The following is a 12,493-nucleotide window of genomic DNA, read 5'->3' as shown; positions in this document are numbered from 1 at the left end:
AAGAACGAACGAATATGAAAGAAACGTGATGATGATGATAACCTAATTAAGCTGCTGCTTTGCTTCTTCTATATTGGAATTTATTAGCTCGTATATAGTAAAAAAAAAAGCAAAGCCATCCCAATGATACAGATTGTACAACTTGGACTGAATCAAGGAAAAAGAAACCTAATCAATTTAAGAAACCGTTACTTCTAATTAATCAATTATGAGACGACCAAGGAGACACTAAACTCTTGTACTCAAACTTGCCGTTCAAGAAACCATCACCACCCTTCTGATTCCTCACCTGTTGCTGCACAACCAACACCGAACCTTCCGAGGCAAAGACACTCGAAGCCACGGTGTCTCCGATGACTCCGAGCTGGTGGTTCTCGCTCCACGTGGCAAGCCCTTCTAGAATCTTTGGGTTGATCCCTTCTCTCCTCCCGGTTATCCACAGATCGTAGTCGTTGACGTTCATTGCTTGGATCGCAGCCAGAGTCTCCGCACCGTTCTTGACCACAACCTCTTTGTAACTAACCCTATCCTTGCCTTCGTTTTTGACCCAGAACCACGTCACCACCCCATCGTCCAGCTTCTTCTCCCTCTCGTCCTCTCCTTCGTGGTTGAAAGACAAGAACCTGATCACCGTCAAAATTATGTCCGGGTTCGCCGTCATCCTGTCGGCCAGATGCAGAGCTTCTCTGTTATCAGCTCCTCCTAGGAACAGAACCACGAAACGGTATGTTTCTTGCCTCATACGGCTCGAGTGACTTGAATGTTGCAGGTCAAACGAGGACCGAACCACAGGGTTTCTAAGCCGTCCTTTGTCGTAGTAGATACATACAGAGCAAGGTGTGTGTGCCAAGACGTCGGCGTTCACAGATAGCATGCCGGAGTCGCGTAGCTCGGTAGGTGCCTCGTCGTCAAGACGCTCTTGCTGATAAGGTAAGAGAATGAAAGCAGTTTTCTTGGTTAAGGCAAGCTCGCAAATGTCTTGGTACATTAGTGGCTTTGGAGAATGAGCAGTGTAGGCACGCAGCGTCACACACTCATCTCTTTTCTCCTGGTAGAGCCTAAAGGCACTCTGCACCTGGTCTACTCTCCCGCTCTGAGTACGTTCCTCTTCTTCTTCCTCCTCATCGTCTTCGTCTTCCTCCTCCTCCCTTCGCTTCTCATGGTCAATAAACAACGGCGTGGCTCGCCCCATTAGTTCCACCAGGTGGACGGCGTGTATAAAAAAGGGGCTGCTTGTAGTGGGATAGGCGAAGTCTAGGAAGGTGATCAAACCAGACAAGGCTTCGTGGTCGGAGACGGCGAGAACAAGTGACATCTCGGTGGACGGGGCAGTGTGTTGGATGGTTCGGTGCTTGCTTGTCCTGTAAGGGCGATTTGGATCGTAGAGGAAGCTTATGAGCGGTGTTAACACACCCGTAACCATAAGCGTATGCAAAACCAAGAGAGTGAAACCGGGTAAACCGATCATACGTTTGTCGATCCAATGCAAGTAGAGCAATATATCGATCTGGCCTCTCAAGTTCATCATGAGGCCAAGCGTTAGACTCTCTCTGGTGGGGACTTTGAAGAAGAGAGCAGCGGCGACGATGGAGACAAACTTGGTGATGAAGCCAACGGTGGTCATGTAGAAGAGAGGAGAGAGCTGCTGTGGCCAATTCTCGTCGTTAAGGAAGTTGACATTGGTGTTGAGTCCAACCAAACCATAGGAGAAAGGCATCAAGAACTCATGGATGAATGTCTCGCTCCGAACAGCCAACGTCGAACCCAACGGTGGACCTTGAGGGACAAGCAACCCTAGCCAGATGGGTCCTACGCCTATGGACAAACCGAGCATGTCCGTGAGGAAACAAGCGACAAGAACACCCATGAGAATCATGACAATGTAGTTTTGGTCAACAAGTTTTCCATCTGGAGTTTGGGAGACCACCCACTCAAGGCCACGTCTCACAACCAAAATCATAAAAGCAGCGAAGATTACGGCAGATACAAGGTACCAGACTACGGCTTGGGATCCTCCACCATCAGCCTGCATCATGGCCTCGAAAAAGATAAGCACGCATAGCGCAGCCATATCTCCAAGAAGAGCCACGGACATGGCGAACTTGCCAACCTCCGAGTTGAGAAGGTTCATGTCTCTTAAAATGGTGTAGATGACAGGGAACGAACTGAAAGCCAAGGCAAAGGCAACCCCACCAAGGGCAGATATCTTGCTCAGGTTTTTATCCATTTGGTCACGCATGGCCATCCCCACAGCTCCAACGCAGAGCATAGGGACGAGTACGCCGATGGTAGCAATGTACTTGTGCTTTCTTGGTGACTTAAAGATGGCCGCAACGTCCGTCTTGGCCGCAGTGAGGAAGAAGAAGTAAAAGAATCCCATCAGTCCCAAGTTTGCGCATATGTAATTCGCTATCGGTGGGAACAAGTAGTAATTGAAATTCCGGCTTCCTCCAAGCAGCGATGGTCCTATCATCATTCCACCCTTCAAACACATAAAGAAATTTTGTTTGCTTTAATATTTTCCAAATCAAGAACCAAATTAAAAAGGCATAATATGACTTACGAGGATCTCGCAGACGATACGAGGTTGGCGTAGAGGCCGAAGGAGGAAGCACAAAGTTTTGATGAAGAAAATGATGAGAACAGCTTCTAGCAAAAACGTGGAAAATGCGTAGTTCATAGCATTTTCGCCTCTGAACATTCCAAACGGCTGCTTACTGTGGATCTGCCTGCAAACAACCGGAAGTCTAGCCGAGAAGGCACGAGTGCTGACCGCATCGCCGGCGGTTGTGTTCCCCGGCCAGTACCCTAAATGGGTTGCCAGGGCACTTCGGTCATTGCTGGGGAAATACCTAACCATGCAAACTATTTTCTCAGACCAGGATTTGTTTGACCAAAAGCAAAACGATAATGATCATCGATAGAGAGAGAGAGAGAGAGAGAGAAGACCATAGATCCAAGATTGATGTTTTTCTTCAACAAATGTGGACGTGCGTCATTTCGGGAACAATTTTAGTTTGTAATTACGCTTCATTTTTTTTTTCTTCTCATTATGAGTGTTTTCACTTTAAAATACATACAGTATATATGTTTTGCGTTATCTAAGTCATGATCTATTTTTTTGTTCAGTCGGTAACTAGCCACAGTAGATCTCTTCTTATGAGAAAGTATATTTTTTACATAATTAAAACTTCATTGAAAATGTACAATTTATTTCTCATTCAAAAAAATTATTTTGTTTTGTTACACATATTATTAAGAATATTTAAACTTTTTTCTTAACAGAAAGATTTTTAATACTCCGCAAATTAAAGTATAAAGTAGTTTTTTATATGAAATACTCCGCTTCTTTTCCATTATAAAAGTATTCAGTTGAATAATTCAAAAAAAAAAAAAATGATGGATGAAGTTATAAGCAGTAAGTAACAAAAGGGACCGGGACGTGCAAGGTACGGCCGTGGTAGCTGGCTAACACAAATTCACATGCTTGGATTTCTTCATTCGTTTTATGAGATTGCTATTTTTTTCAATCATACATAACAAAATACCCAGGTTGTTGTTACTATTGATGATTTTTACTTTGCTAATTATAAGACATGCACCTTTTTCCACATTAAAACACTTCCCATGCAATAACATAAACTAATAGTAATATAATTTTCAAATTCCTGAATAACTTTACGTTTCTGAACCGTAATTTATGTAGAAAAAATAAATGATTTAAGTGAAAAAATATTTCTGGGCATACTGTATCTCTATTTCTCGTAAGGTGTAAATTATAGCATTACTCAATTGCCATAAATGATATTTTGAAATCAAAGAAAAATGAAGACCCACCTACATGGTATTGGCTACACTCAATATTGAATGCATCACCGCTTTTTGCGTTCTTCCACATACTCAATAATTTCATTTATCCGTTTATTGTCCTATACCTTCATTAATCAAGCATTAAACATTTGCTTCATTTATCTACATATATTAAGGTCTCGCGTTTCCTTTAATCTCAATGTCTTGTCGACTTGTGGCCATGCTGAGTTTCCACAGCAGAGAAAGTTAAACATTTATTTCATTTATCTACATGTATCGTATATTATACGATCTTACTTAGTCACACTACTCTAAATATAATGGACGTATTTCATTTATAGATAGTATTTCATAATCCGACAAAGTGTAATATGGTCCAACTCCAACACTAACCTATAAATCATATATGGTCCGAGAAAGAGTATCGTATATAGTGTTTATTAAATGTAATTTTCACGGGGATGAAAATTCACAAATCTTAGAATAACGCTCCCCACCACTCGCCATATAAATATTGCATGTATGTATGTATACAATTAAAAAATACATTTATCGTGGGTATGGGTATGGGAATGCATTAAAAGTGCTGGTTATTATAAAATTGGTAAATGGTACACTCTTGGGGACGCTTGGGACTATAAATGCAGCAATGTGATAAACCTCCTCTCTTACATCTTCCTCTACATATATATAACATATGAGAACATATATATGCATATACACGCAAATCTCAGGTGGAGTAGTAGAGAAGTAGCTGTAAAGCTCAGGAGGGATAGCGCCATGACACACCGATGCTATATTATTGGCGCTATCCATCCTGAGTTCCATGGCTTCTTCTTGCTTTTATGTGTATGTCTGACCTCATTTCCAGCTTCGTTGAACATTTATAAAAGAAGATGATAACGAGTAAGTTTTATCATTCGTGTGTAATTTCTTAGGCTTCTCTTTTTTTTTTCTGATAAATCATATTTATTCACAGAACTTGTTCACATGTTGTGTAGAAATAATAAATGGATGACAAAAATTGAAGGTGTATACAAGTTAGGTTCAAAGTGAGAAAAAACACAGGTTGGGTCTTACAGAAATTTGGATGTTAACTTGTCATGCCTGTTTGCCCAAAAAATTAAAAAGGAATACATGATCGGTTTCTCATAACAAAAAAGAAAGGAAGAAACAAGAAAAGAGAATAATATCTCTACGAATTGTATAGGGTAGTGTGGTTTGCAAGTCAATGCCTATTACAAGATGAAACATATGAGTGCTGTCGAAAGGGGAAGTGAAAGGTGAATGCACTCACCTGAAATGATCATGAACCCTACTTTACCCACCAATTTCCAATGCATTTTGGAGTTAATTTTCCACTTCCTTCTATAAAACAAAAGACAAAAATTTCACATTGTGAAAAAACACGAACCACACATGCAATAAAATCATAGATCCCAAAAAAAACAGACAAAAGCGAGAGAAGGAAAGTAAGAAGAAAAAAAGGATAATTTTGCTCAAAGTCAAAATGAGCAAAAAAAACCTACCTCTTTTTTTATCCTCAATATATGATGATGATTCATAGAACAATTCCCCTCATCAACGCAACATTTTACTAAAATCCCCCACCCTCTTAACATACACAAACTCTTTGAACACATAACAGCTGATTCATTGTTTCCTCTCTTTCTCTCAATATGGACGAGACCGGTTTCCACCATGGTAGTTTCTGTCTGGCCCTGACCCATAGTTATCTCTTCTTCTGTCTCCCCCACCATAGCCACCCCCTCCTCCACCTCCTCCTCCTCTACCACCGCCACCTCTGCACCAACCACAAGTTTTGCAAGACAACATTATTATCAACTGATTTAAACCAGGTTACTGCTGAAGTCTTATAACAAGGTTGACCCAAACACAACAAGGTTGAGTCTTATAAAAACATGAAAGGCCAGCTGAACAAGCAAGCAACTTATATAGGGAATTGAGCATCAAAAAATGAATCCTTCTTTCACATACCAAAATCAGCCACAGCTAAAAGTTACAAGATCAGTTTAACTACGTCGATATTTCCTATGGAAATAACATAGACCTAAGTTTGATGGCATAAACAACTCCGTACCATTTCTGTCATACGCAGATGGGTGTAACAAGTAGGCTCCTAGAATGCCCATACAGTTTATAGAGACAAGTAACATACAGCCAGCATAGCAAAACAAGCATATGCCCAATCAAAATTATAAGGCTCAAGGTCTAAAACAACTAGAGGACAGAAACCTATAAGATGGCGTACTAGTGGTAGCAGCTAAATGGTCACGAAAAATAAAATGTAAAGTACTGATGGAGAATAAGGACAGCTACCTCTGGTCAAACGCAGGAGCACGGGGTGCAGACTTCGCTGCCATAGATACACCAATTTTGTGCCCCCTCATTTCATAATCTACAAAACAATCCACCATCACACATTAGAGAGAGCTATAATAGATGATTTGATATACTAGACAACAGTTCAATGGTACATACTGTTGAAAAAGCCGCCTGCAGAGTGTGCGGCGCTAGGATCTTCATAAGTCAGACAGGCGTCACCTTTATTTTTTCCCTTCTCATCAGTGTATATCTTGATGTTATAGGGCCACTGATCTTTATAACCCCGCTTTTGCTTCTGTCTTCCAACCTATTATAGATCCAAGATGAAGCACACTCTCAATCAGCACACCAATAAACAATTTAAGAAACAAGAATCCATAGCAAAGGGAAAAGCTTATTCGAATAGTAAAAACACAACAGAAGTAAAAAGACCAGTGTTATTACTTGGCCAATGCCACCAAAGAGATCCTTGAGTTCATCAGTTGTCACATCCAGAGGTAAATTAGTGATGTATATTCTGGTATTATCACAAGTATCATCACAATCCGCATCGCACTGCTTGACTTTTTCAGCACCTTCTTCTCCATAACTAGCTTCCTGGCGTCGAGGAGCATTACCACCATCATAGCCACCACCTCTACCACCCCGACCACCGATGCTCGGTGCATCACCGCCATAACCCCCTGTAGGACCACCATATGACGGGGGCCCACCAGCATAGCTTGAAGGCGGAGGAACCGCTTCCATTCCATACCCCGAGGGTGGAGGGTAACTGCCAGAACCATCGTAAGATGGAATCGCTGCAGCAGGAGGTGGAGGAGGAGCCTGGCCATAAGAGCCATTATCCCTATGTTGACTATTACTACCATAAGAGCCACCACCGCTCCTACTGCCACCATCATATCTACTACTCTCATAGCTCCTACCACTATCATTTCTACCTCCACGACCACCTCCACGGTCACTGGCACCTCCACCTCGGCTATACCCACCACCTCCTCGATCACCAGTTCCAGAAGGAGCAGGTGCACCACACTTGTTACATTCAACTCTCCTTGCAAAGTTCACGTTCCCACAACTATATACAAACAGTTTCGATGGTAAACTACTTCAAAACATGCTTCCAGAGAGGAAATTCAACACAGAATCGGATTTCATTACACAGCCAGAAGCAATGAATTCCAGATAAACTAAAGAACAATGCAATCATTACCTCGGATTAGGGCAACGCCAATCTCCATCTCTGCCGCCACCATCTCTGCCACCACCACCTCTGCCGCCGCCACCACCGCCTTGATATCCGCCACCGCCTGAATCAAATCAAATCAATAACAGGTGCTGAGAAACTAAAGATTCAACAAAAGAAACCAAGCAAGGAACGGAGATATCTAAAGATTCGTTCAGATCTGGAACAATCGAAATCACATACCTCGATTTCCTCTACCCCCGCCACCGCCGTAGCCACCGCGTCCGCCATATCCACCTCCGCCAGACGAACCGCGTCCTCCATATCCAGCATCACCGCCTCCATAACCTCCACCTCCGCCGTATCCATCACCACCGTAGGAAGGAAGAGGCGCACCTCCGCCGCCGTCTTGATTGTACATCCCAGCCATGACCTAGGGTTTGCGATAGACAATAGACCAAACTCTTACAGCTAATTTTGAGCCTTTTCTTTAGAAGAAGGAAAAAAAATTGTCGCGTGCTGCTATTTATATTTCTGTCGTGAATAGAGGACCAACATAACTCTCTTTTAATTGCATTCATCTTAAATTCGTATTTATCTTATCTTTACTGACCAGTTTCCAAAACAACTGGATTTGCCTTTTTATCATACTAAAAACGACGCCGTCTCCAAGGCCCATAATCACCCAGCCCAATAACAGTTTTAATGAGGCTATTTGTTAGGTTGAGAAAATTTGGAGAGTTTCATTAGTACATCAAAACCTGTTTTAACTGAGTCCAGACAGTAGAAAGAATAGAAGGAGAGACCAACACTGAAAGAAAATAGGAATGTGAGAAGATGAATGAGAAGTGTCAAGTTGAATCCAGAACCTGCAATTATCCTCAGAAGGATCAACGGTTGTGATCAAACCAAGCCCACCAAAGTCACAGCTATCTGCTCTGTGATCGTTTTGCTGATACAAGCTATTGAACGCATACGACACATTGCCTGGCCATCTGATACCTGAACACGACCCACCGGGAAGTACTGATGTGCAGTCAGCAACAGAACATGCCTCTAACGCTTTTGCCGACGCGTTTGACAAGTCCATGTTATTGTTCACGACACACCACTTGGGAGAAAGGTACTGAACGTTCTGCGCGTTAACCAGTTTCTTTGAGTTATGGTTGAAACTGAAACTGTATTTGGCCTGACCATCGAATGTGAACACTCCCCAATGCCTCTCAAAGTTCCCAAAAGACACGCTCCTCTGATCCTCGTCCAAGAGGCTTTCAATGTAGGTTTCAACTGGAGGGCGCAGCATAGAGCCCGTCTTTTTCTCCAGATGACCCATCAGTCCTTTCAAGAACGCCTCGGAAGTTGGTGACGTGGCATTGGCTGCTCCATCAGTAGGCCAACCAATCTTTGACACGACGATATCCATCCCTGGGAACCCAATACTGGACAATGCAGAGACAAGTGTGTCGTAGCTCAGATCAAAGCTGTTTCTGTAGTTTTTACGACCGTCTTTGTGAGCTTGTGCACTTTCTTTGAAGAGGCTAAAGTCGAGAGAAAAGTTCTTGTTCTGGTGAAAGCTTAGAAAAGGAGAGAGTGTCACAAAGAAGGGAGAGTGGTGCTTTGTAAGAAAGGAGAGGAGTTCGATCATTGTCTTGTTGAGGTCAGCCCTGAAGTGTCCTGAAGAAGGTCGACCAGATTCAGAAATAAAGGAGTCAAAGCTGGAGGGAACTACGACCTTCACTTCACTTGCCAAGCTCGCTTTAGCTAAAGCATTTTGGATGTTCATAGCTGCTCCAATGACAAAAGGCCTATACTGATTGCCATAGCTCTGTAGAAATGGCTCATCTCCAACTGCTACGTACCTGAAAACCAATCCAAGTGAGGAACCCTCCATAATCTCGAAACTTTAAACCATAATTCAATGATAAGCCCACAACAAGAAGAAAGATTGGCAGTGAAAGAAATCCAAGTGAGCAATTTCTATGTGTGAGTTTGAAAACCATACAACAAGATTGTCATTTACACAAGAATGTTTCAACATTAGGAGCTCTTTTGTGCAGATGCGTTTAATTTCCCTCAGCTCAAAAAGTAGAGGAGCATCAAGCATATATTCTTCTGAAACCAAACAAACTTTGAATCAAAAAATTATCCATTTCATGTCCGTTTGCGACTATGTTATTCCAACATTATCGTTGCACGACCGAAAATGAAGCTAAAAGATTATAAACTTCGACAAATTCCCAGAAGATACAAAGCAATTATGGGAAACTGGTCTAAAAAGGAAATTTCCCAGCTTGAAACTCACAAAATCTAGCTATATCTTTTGAAAAAATAAATCTAACAAGAGTAGCTATTTGGAAAAGCGGAAGAGAAGGAGAAAGAAGATACTCGATTCGAACTCTGTTTCCGCCGTCGAAGTAACGAGTGACATTGTCATGGACCCAGCTCTCTGCTGCTTTTCTGGACGCATTCAAGCTCTTGATCATGGAATTAGGGATTCCAACAGTGACACCAATATTGGAACCAGAGAGTGCTCCGAGAACTTTTGGGTCGGCATCGAAGAGCTTCACTTTGGCAATGCCGTTGGATTTCAAAAGCTCTACAACCTTGGAAGGCGGAAGAGGGTGCGAGGCATCTGTACCCCAGTTCACGCCGACCGCTCCGGCGGTGAATCTCGTCAGACTCAACTCCGCCGTGACGGCGAGGAGGAGGAGAAACAGTCGACGAGCCATCAATTCAGTGAAGCTCCTCGATTGGCGATAATAATGCCAGGCCAAGAAGTTCCATGTTAGCACTACGTGCCGTTTTATGACTGAGCCAGCCCACTTGACACTGTTATTTATCTATCAAAATGGCATGACGTTTACACGCTGGGCTTTACACTAATACTACTTGGGCTTTACATGACGTTTAAAGCTAATGGGTGATCTGTTTTTGCATTAAGAGGTATTATTTGATTTTCGTTGATTGACGACTGATTTATGTATTTCTTGAATTTTCCTACGAAATTTTTGTTTTTCTTGGAACAATGTATCAGAGACTATCGCTTTGTAACTAGAATTTTACTATATATGTATTGTCAAAGTGTCAGAGACATGGCAATAAAAAACGTTTTTAATGTTCCTATATAATAAGAAACGTTTCTAAACTTCCAACTTCTTCTTTTGATTATTTTAATCAAAAATATTGTTAAGAAATCCTTTAAAAACTAGCGTTAATGATGGTCTAAGGGTTTAAAAAAAAAAAAAAAGATTAGTTTTGTTACTACGTTTTTTTTATTAGTTTTGTTGCTTTTGCAATATAATGTGCAATCATGTGATGCTATCTTTCTAGAAGCATTAATTAGATTGAGTGGTGTTTCTAATTATTTTTGCACAAAATTGCAAAAGGAAGAAGATAATGTATTTTGTTAAGCTATACAAACAAACTGAATTACGTTTGTATTGCTTAAGATGAGGTCGATCTCTTTTTTTGTTTGTTTTTCTTTTGTCAACGGATGAGACCTTATTATGGTACTTATTATGGTACACCATTATGACTATTGTATGATTGTTTTGTATGTTCAAATGAGATTTTGAAGAAATCAAGTCATGCAACTAAGGTGGTGAATTAAATCTATTTGTTTATTAAACTGATGATATATATTACTGGTAAGGTGTGACGTTTATATTCTTGATTCTAAATTTGATGATTGGATGAATAAAATTGAAGAATGAATATATATATATAGTTGTTGTGGTAGGGTACTTTTATTTAAATGATTGCCACATGATCCTGATAAATAATAACCATGCGTCTCTACAACCTAATAAAAAAATCGATCAGTGATGAAATTTCGTGGGTTAGACTATTTGGAAATTAATGGCCAATACCTTTCTTCATTGATTCTTGACCCACTACCAACTCCTCGCCATTTCTTCTCTTTTTCATTTGTTTTTCTATTTTATCAAATCCATCTCCATAAGTCTTAATTTGCATACGATGAACCAATTCATATTGCGATTGCATGATTTCCTCAAATTATATATGGACATTGTAAAATTGTATAATTATTAACTCTAAGAAATATCTTTATATACAAGAATGCCTAGTTAAAATTCTGACAAACATAATTTGAGAGTTTGATTAGCTACCTGAATTTATATTGTATCATTAAGACTTAAGTCTTTTAATATGATAGTTGACTAGTTGGTGATCCGATTACTATGGGCTTCAATTCTTATATTTTTAATAAGTGTATACCAAAGTGTTAATATTGATACTCTTCAGATTAAGACACAACGAAAACGAGAAATCATTCATGGCCTTTATAAATAAAGAAAAACAAGAAATTATCTATGCCGTCAATATAAGACTAATTCAGCAGCATGCATATTTAGTTACAACCTTTGATACTAACAGCTACTAATCAGCGAACTATTAACTACGATGAGTAAACATGATAATAATATTCAGTATAGTGACAAAAAGTGGATAAAGGGACAAAAGTTGCAATTCCTACAATAGTATAAACATTGGACAGACGATCTATTGATATGATTTGATGTGTCAACAAGATATATAAAGTTATATCCTAAACGATTAAATCAAATGAACCAAGGAAGGTATCGACTATAGAGCTTAAATTTAGATGATAATGATGAAATATGTCAAAAATCATTCATATGTTAATTTTTGGTTGCACATTAGAAAAGTCAATATCGAAATTACATAAATAACATTTTTTTCAATGTAGGTGATGAAATATATATATGAAAACGTAATATGATGATAATTACTTTAATATTTTAATTTATCTTTAAAATGTCAGAAATTTGAATATGAATGTCTGAGATATAGGTACATATATAACCAAGATTTATATGTAATCCCTTAATTAACGCCGTGATTAATATCATTCATATGTTACATTCTTTTTGGGTGTACTGTGTACATTAGAAGTCAATTTTGGAAATCATTACATAACTTTTTTCAATGGAAGTGATGAAATATACGTAAGCAAAACATGTCGGGTACTATATTAATAATTACTTTGCATTTTTTGTTTGGAGTAGAAATAACATATATTAAAAAAATTTGATGTGAGATCATATAACTAAGATTTAGGGTCATACACTTACATGTAAATCTCTTTATTGTCAATTTGTTTTAGTT

The 12,493-nt window shown here is 39.8% G+C and overlaps 3 protein-coding genes across 4 annotated transcripts; all 3 read right to left on the bottom strand.

The window, feature by feature from the left end:
• Positions 1–192: 192 nt before the first annotated feature.
• On the bottom strand, positions 193–2,860 carry LOC18016561 (cation/H(+) antiporter 24). The gene is made up of 2 exons (XM_006401014.2): positions 2,564–2,860; positions 193–2,482 (listed from the first exon to the last, which is right to left on the bottom strand). Exons 1-2 carry the CDS (start codon positions 2,858–2,860, stop codon positions 203–205), a joined length of 2,577 nt encoding a protein of 858 aa, XP_006401077.1. The 3' UTR covers positions 193–202.
• Positions 2,861–4,860: 2,000 nt separating this feature from the next.
• LOC18016560 (transcription initiation factor TFIID subunit 15b) lies at positions 4,861–7,849 on the bottom strand. 2 transcript variants are annotated; one of them, XM_024155960.1, is made up of 7 exons: positions 7,586–7,849; positions 7,370–7,466; positions 6,601–7,234; positions 6,313–6,463; positions 6,151–6,229; positions 5,340–5,614; positions 4,861–5,178 (listed from the first exon to the last, which is right to left on the bottom strand). In XM_024155960.1, the coding sequence occupies exons 1-6, from the start codon at positions 7,770–7,772 to the stop codon at positions 5,485–5,487; spliced, it is 1,278 nt and encodes a 425-aa protein (XP_024011728.1). In that variant the 5' UTR covers positions 7,773–7,849; the 3' UTR covers positions 4,861–5,178; positions 5,340–5,484. The 2 variants fall into 2 exon arrangements, with proteins under 2 accessions (XP_024011728.1, XP_024011729.1); XM_024155961.1 differs by having other exon boundaries at positions 4,861–5,175.
• Positions 7,850–8,048: 199 nt separating this feature from the next.
• On the bottom strand, positions 8,049–10,101 carry LOC112086703 (glucan endo-1,3-beta-glucosidase 9). The gene is made up of 2 exons (XM_024155955.1): positions 9,728–10,101; positions 8,049–9,201 (listed from the first exon to the last, which is right to left on the bottom strand). Exons 1-2 carry the CDS (start codon positions 10,069–10,071, stop codon positions 8,109–8,111), a joined length of 1,437 nt encoding a protein of 478 aa, XP_024011723.1. The 5' UTR covers positions 10,072–10,101; the 3' UTR covers positions 8,049–8,108.
• Between the last annotated feature and the right edge of the window lie 2,392 nt (positions 10,102–12,493).

Source organism: Eutrema salsugineum, unplaced genomic scaffold, assembly GCF_000478725.1.
Source record: "Eutrema salsugineum unplaced genomic scaffold, Eutsalg1_0 scaffold_2, whole genome shotgun sequence".
Taxonomy (NCBI): Eukaryota; Viridiplantae; Streptophyta; class Magnoliopsida; order Brassicales; family Brassicaceae; genus Eutrema; species Eutrema salsugineum.
The sequence above is the reverse complement of the archived record's forward strand: the minus strand, read 5'-3'. Positions and strand labels throughout refer to the sequence as shown.

What these genes read in the sequence shown, in the direction of transcription:
- LOC18016561 (XM_006401014.2), bottom strand. Translation starts at nt 2,860, where the DNA reads ATGGTTAGGTATTTCCCCAGCAATGACCGAAGTGCCCTGGCAACCCAT. An exon ending in GTATCGTCTGCGAGATCCTC is followed by an intron (nt 2,483 to 2,563) that starts GTAAGTCATATT and finishes ATGTGTTTGAAG; the next exon opens with GGTGGAATGATGATAGGACC.
- LOC18016560 (XM_024155960.1), bottom strand. Translation starts at nt 7,772, where the DNA reads ATGGCTGGGATGTACAATCAAGACGGCGGCGGAGGTGCGCCTCTTCCT. An exon ending in TGGCGTTGCCCTAATCCGAG is followed by an intron (nt 7,235 to 7,369) that starts GTAATGATTGCA and finishes GTTTGTATATAG; the next exon opens with TTGTGGGAACGTGAACTTTG. An exon ending in GCTCCTGCGTTTGACCAGAG is followed by an intron (nt 5,615 to 6,150) that starts GTAGCTGTCCTT and finishes TGGTTGGTGCAG; the next exon opens with AGGTGGCGGTGGTAGAGGAG.
- LOC112086703 (XM_024155955.1), bottom strand. Translation starts at nt 10,071, where the DNA reads ATGGCTCGTCGACTGTTTCTCCTCCTCCTCGCCGTCACGGCGGAGTTG. An exon ending in GGAAACAGAGTTCGAATCGA is followed by an intron (nt 9,202 to 9,727) that starts GTATCTTCTTTC and finishes ATTGGTTTTCAG; the next exon opens with GTACGTAGCAGTTGGAGATG.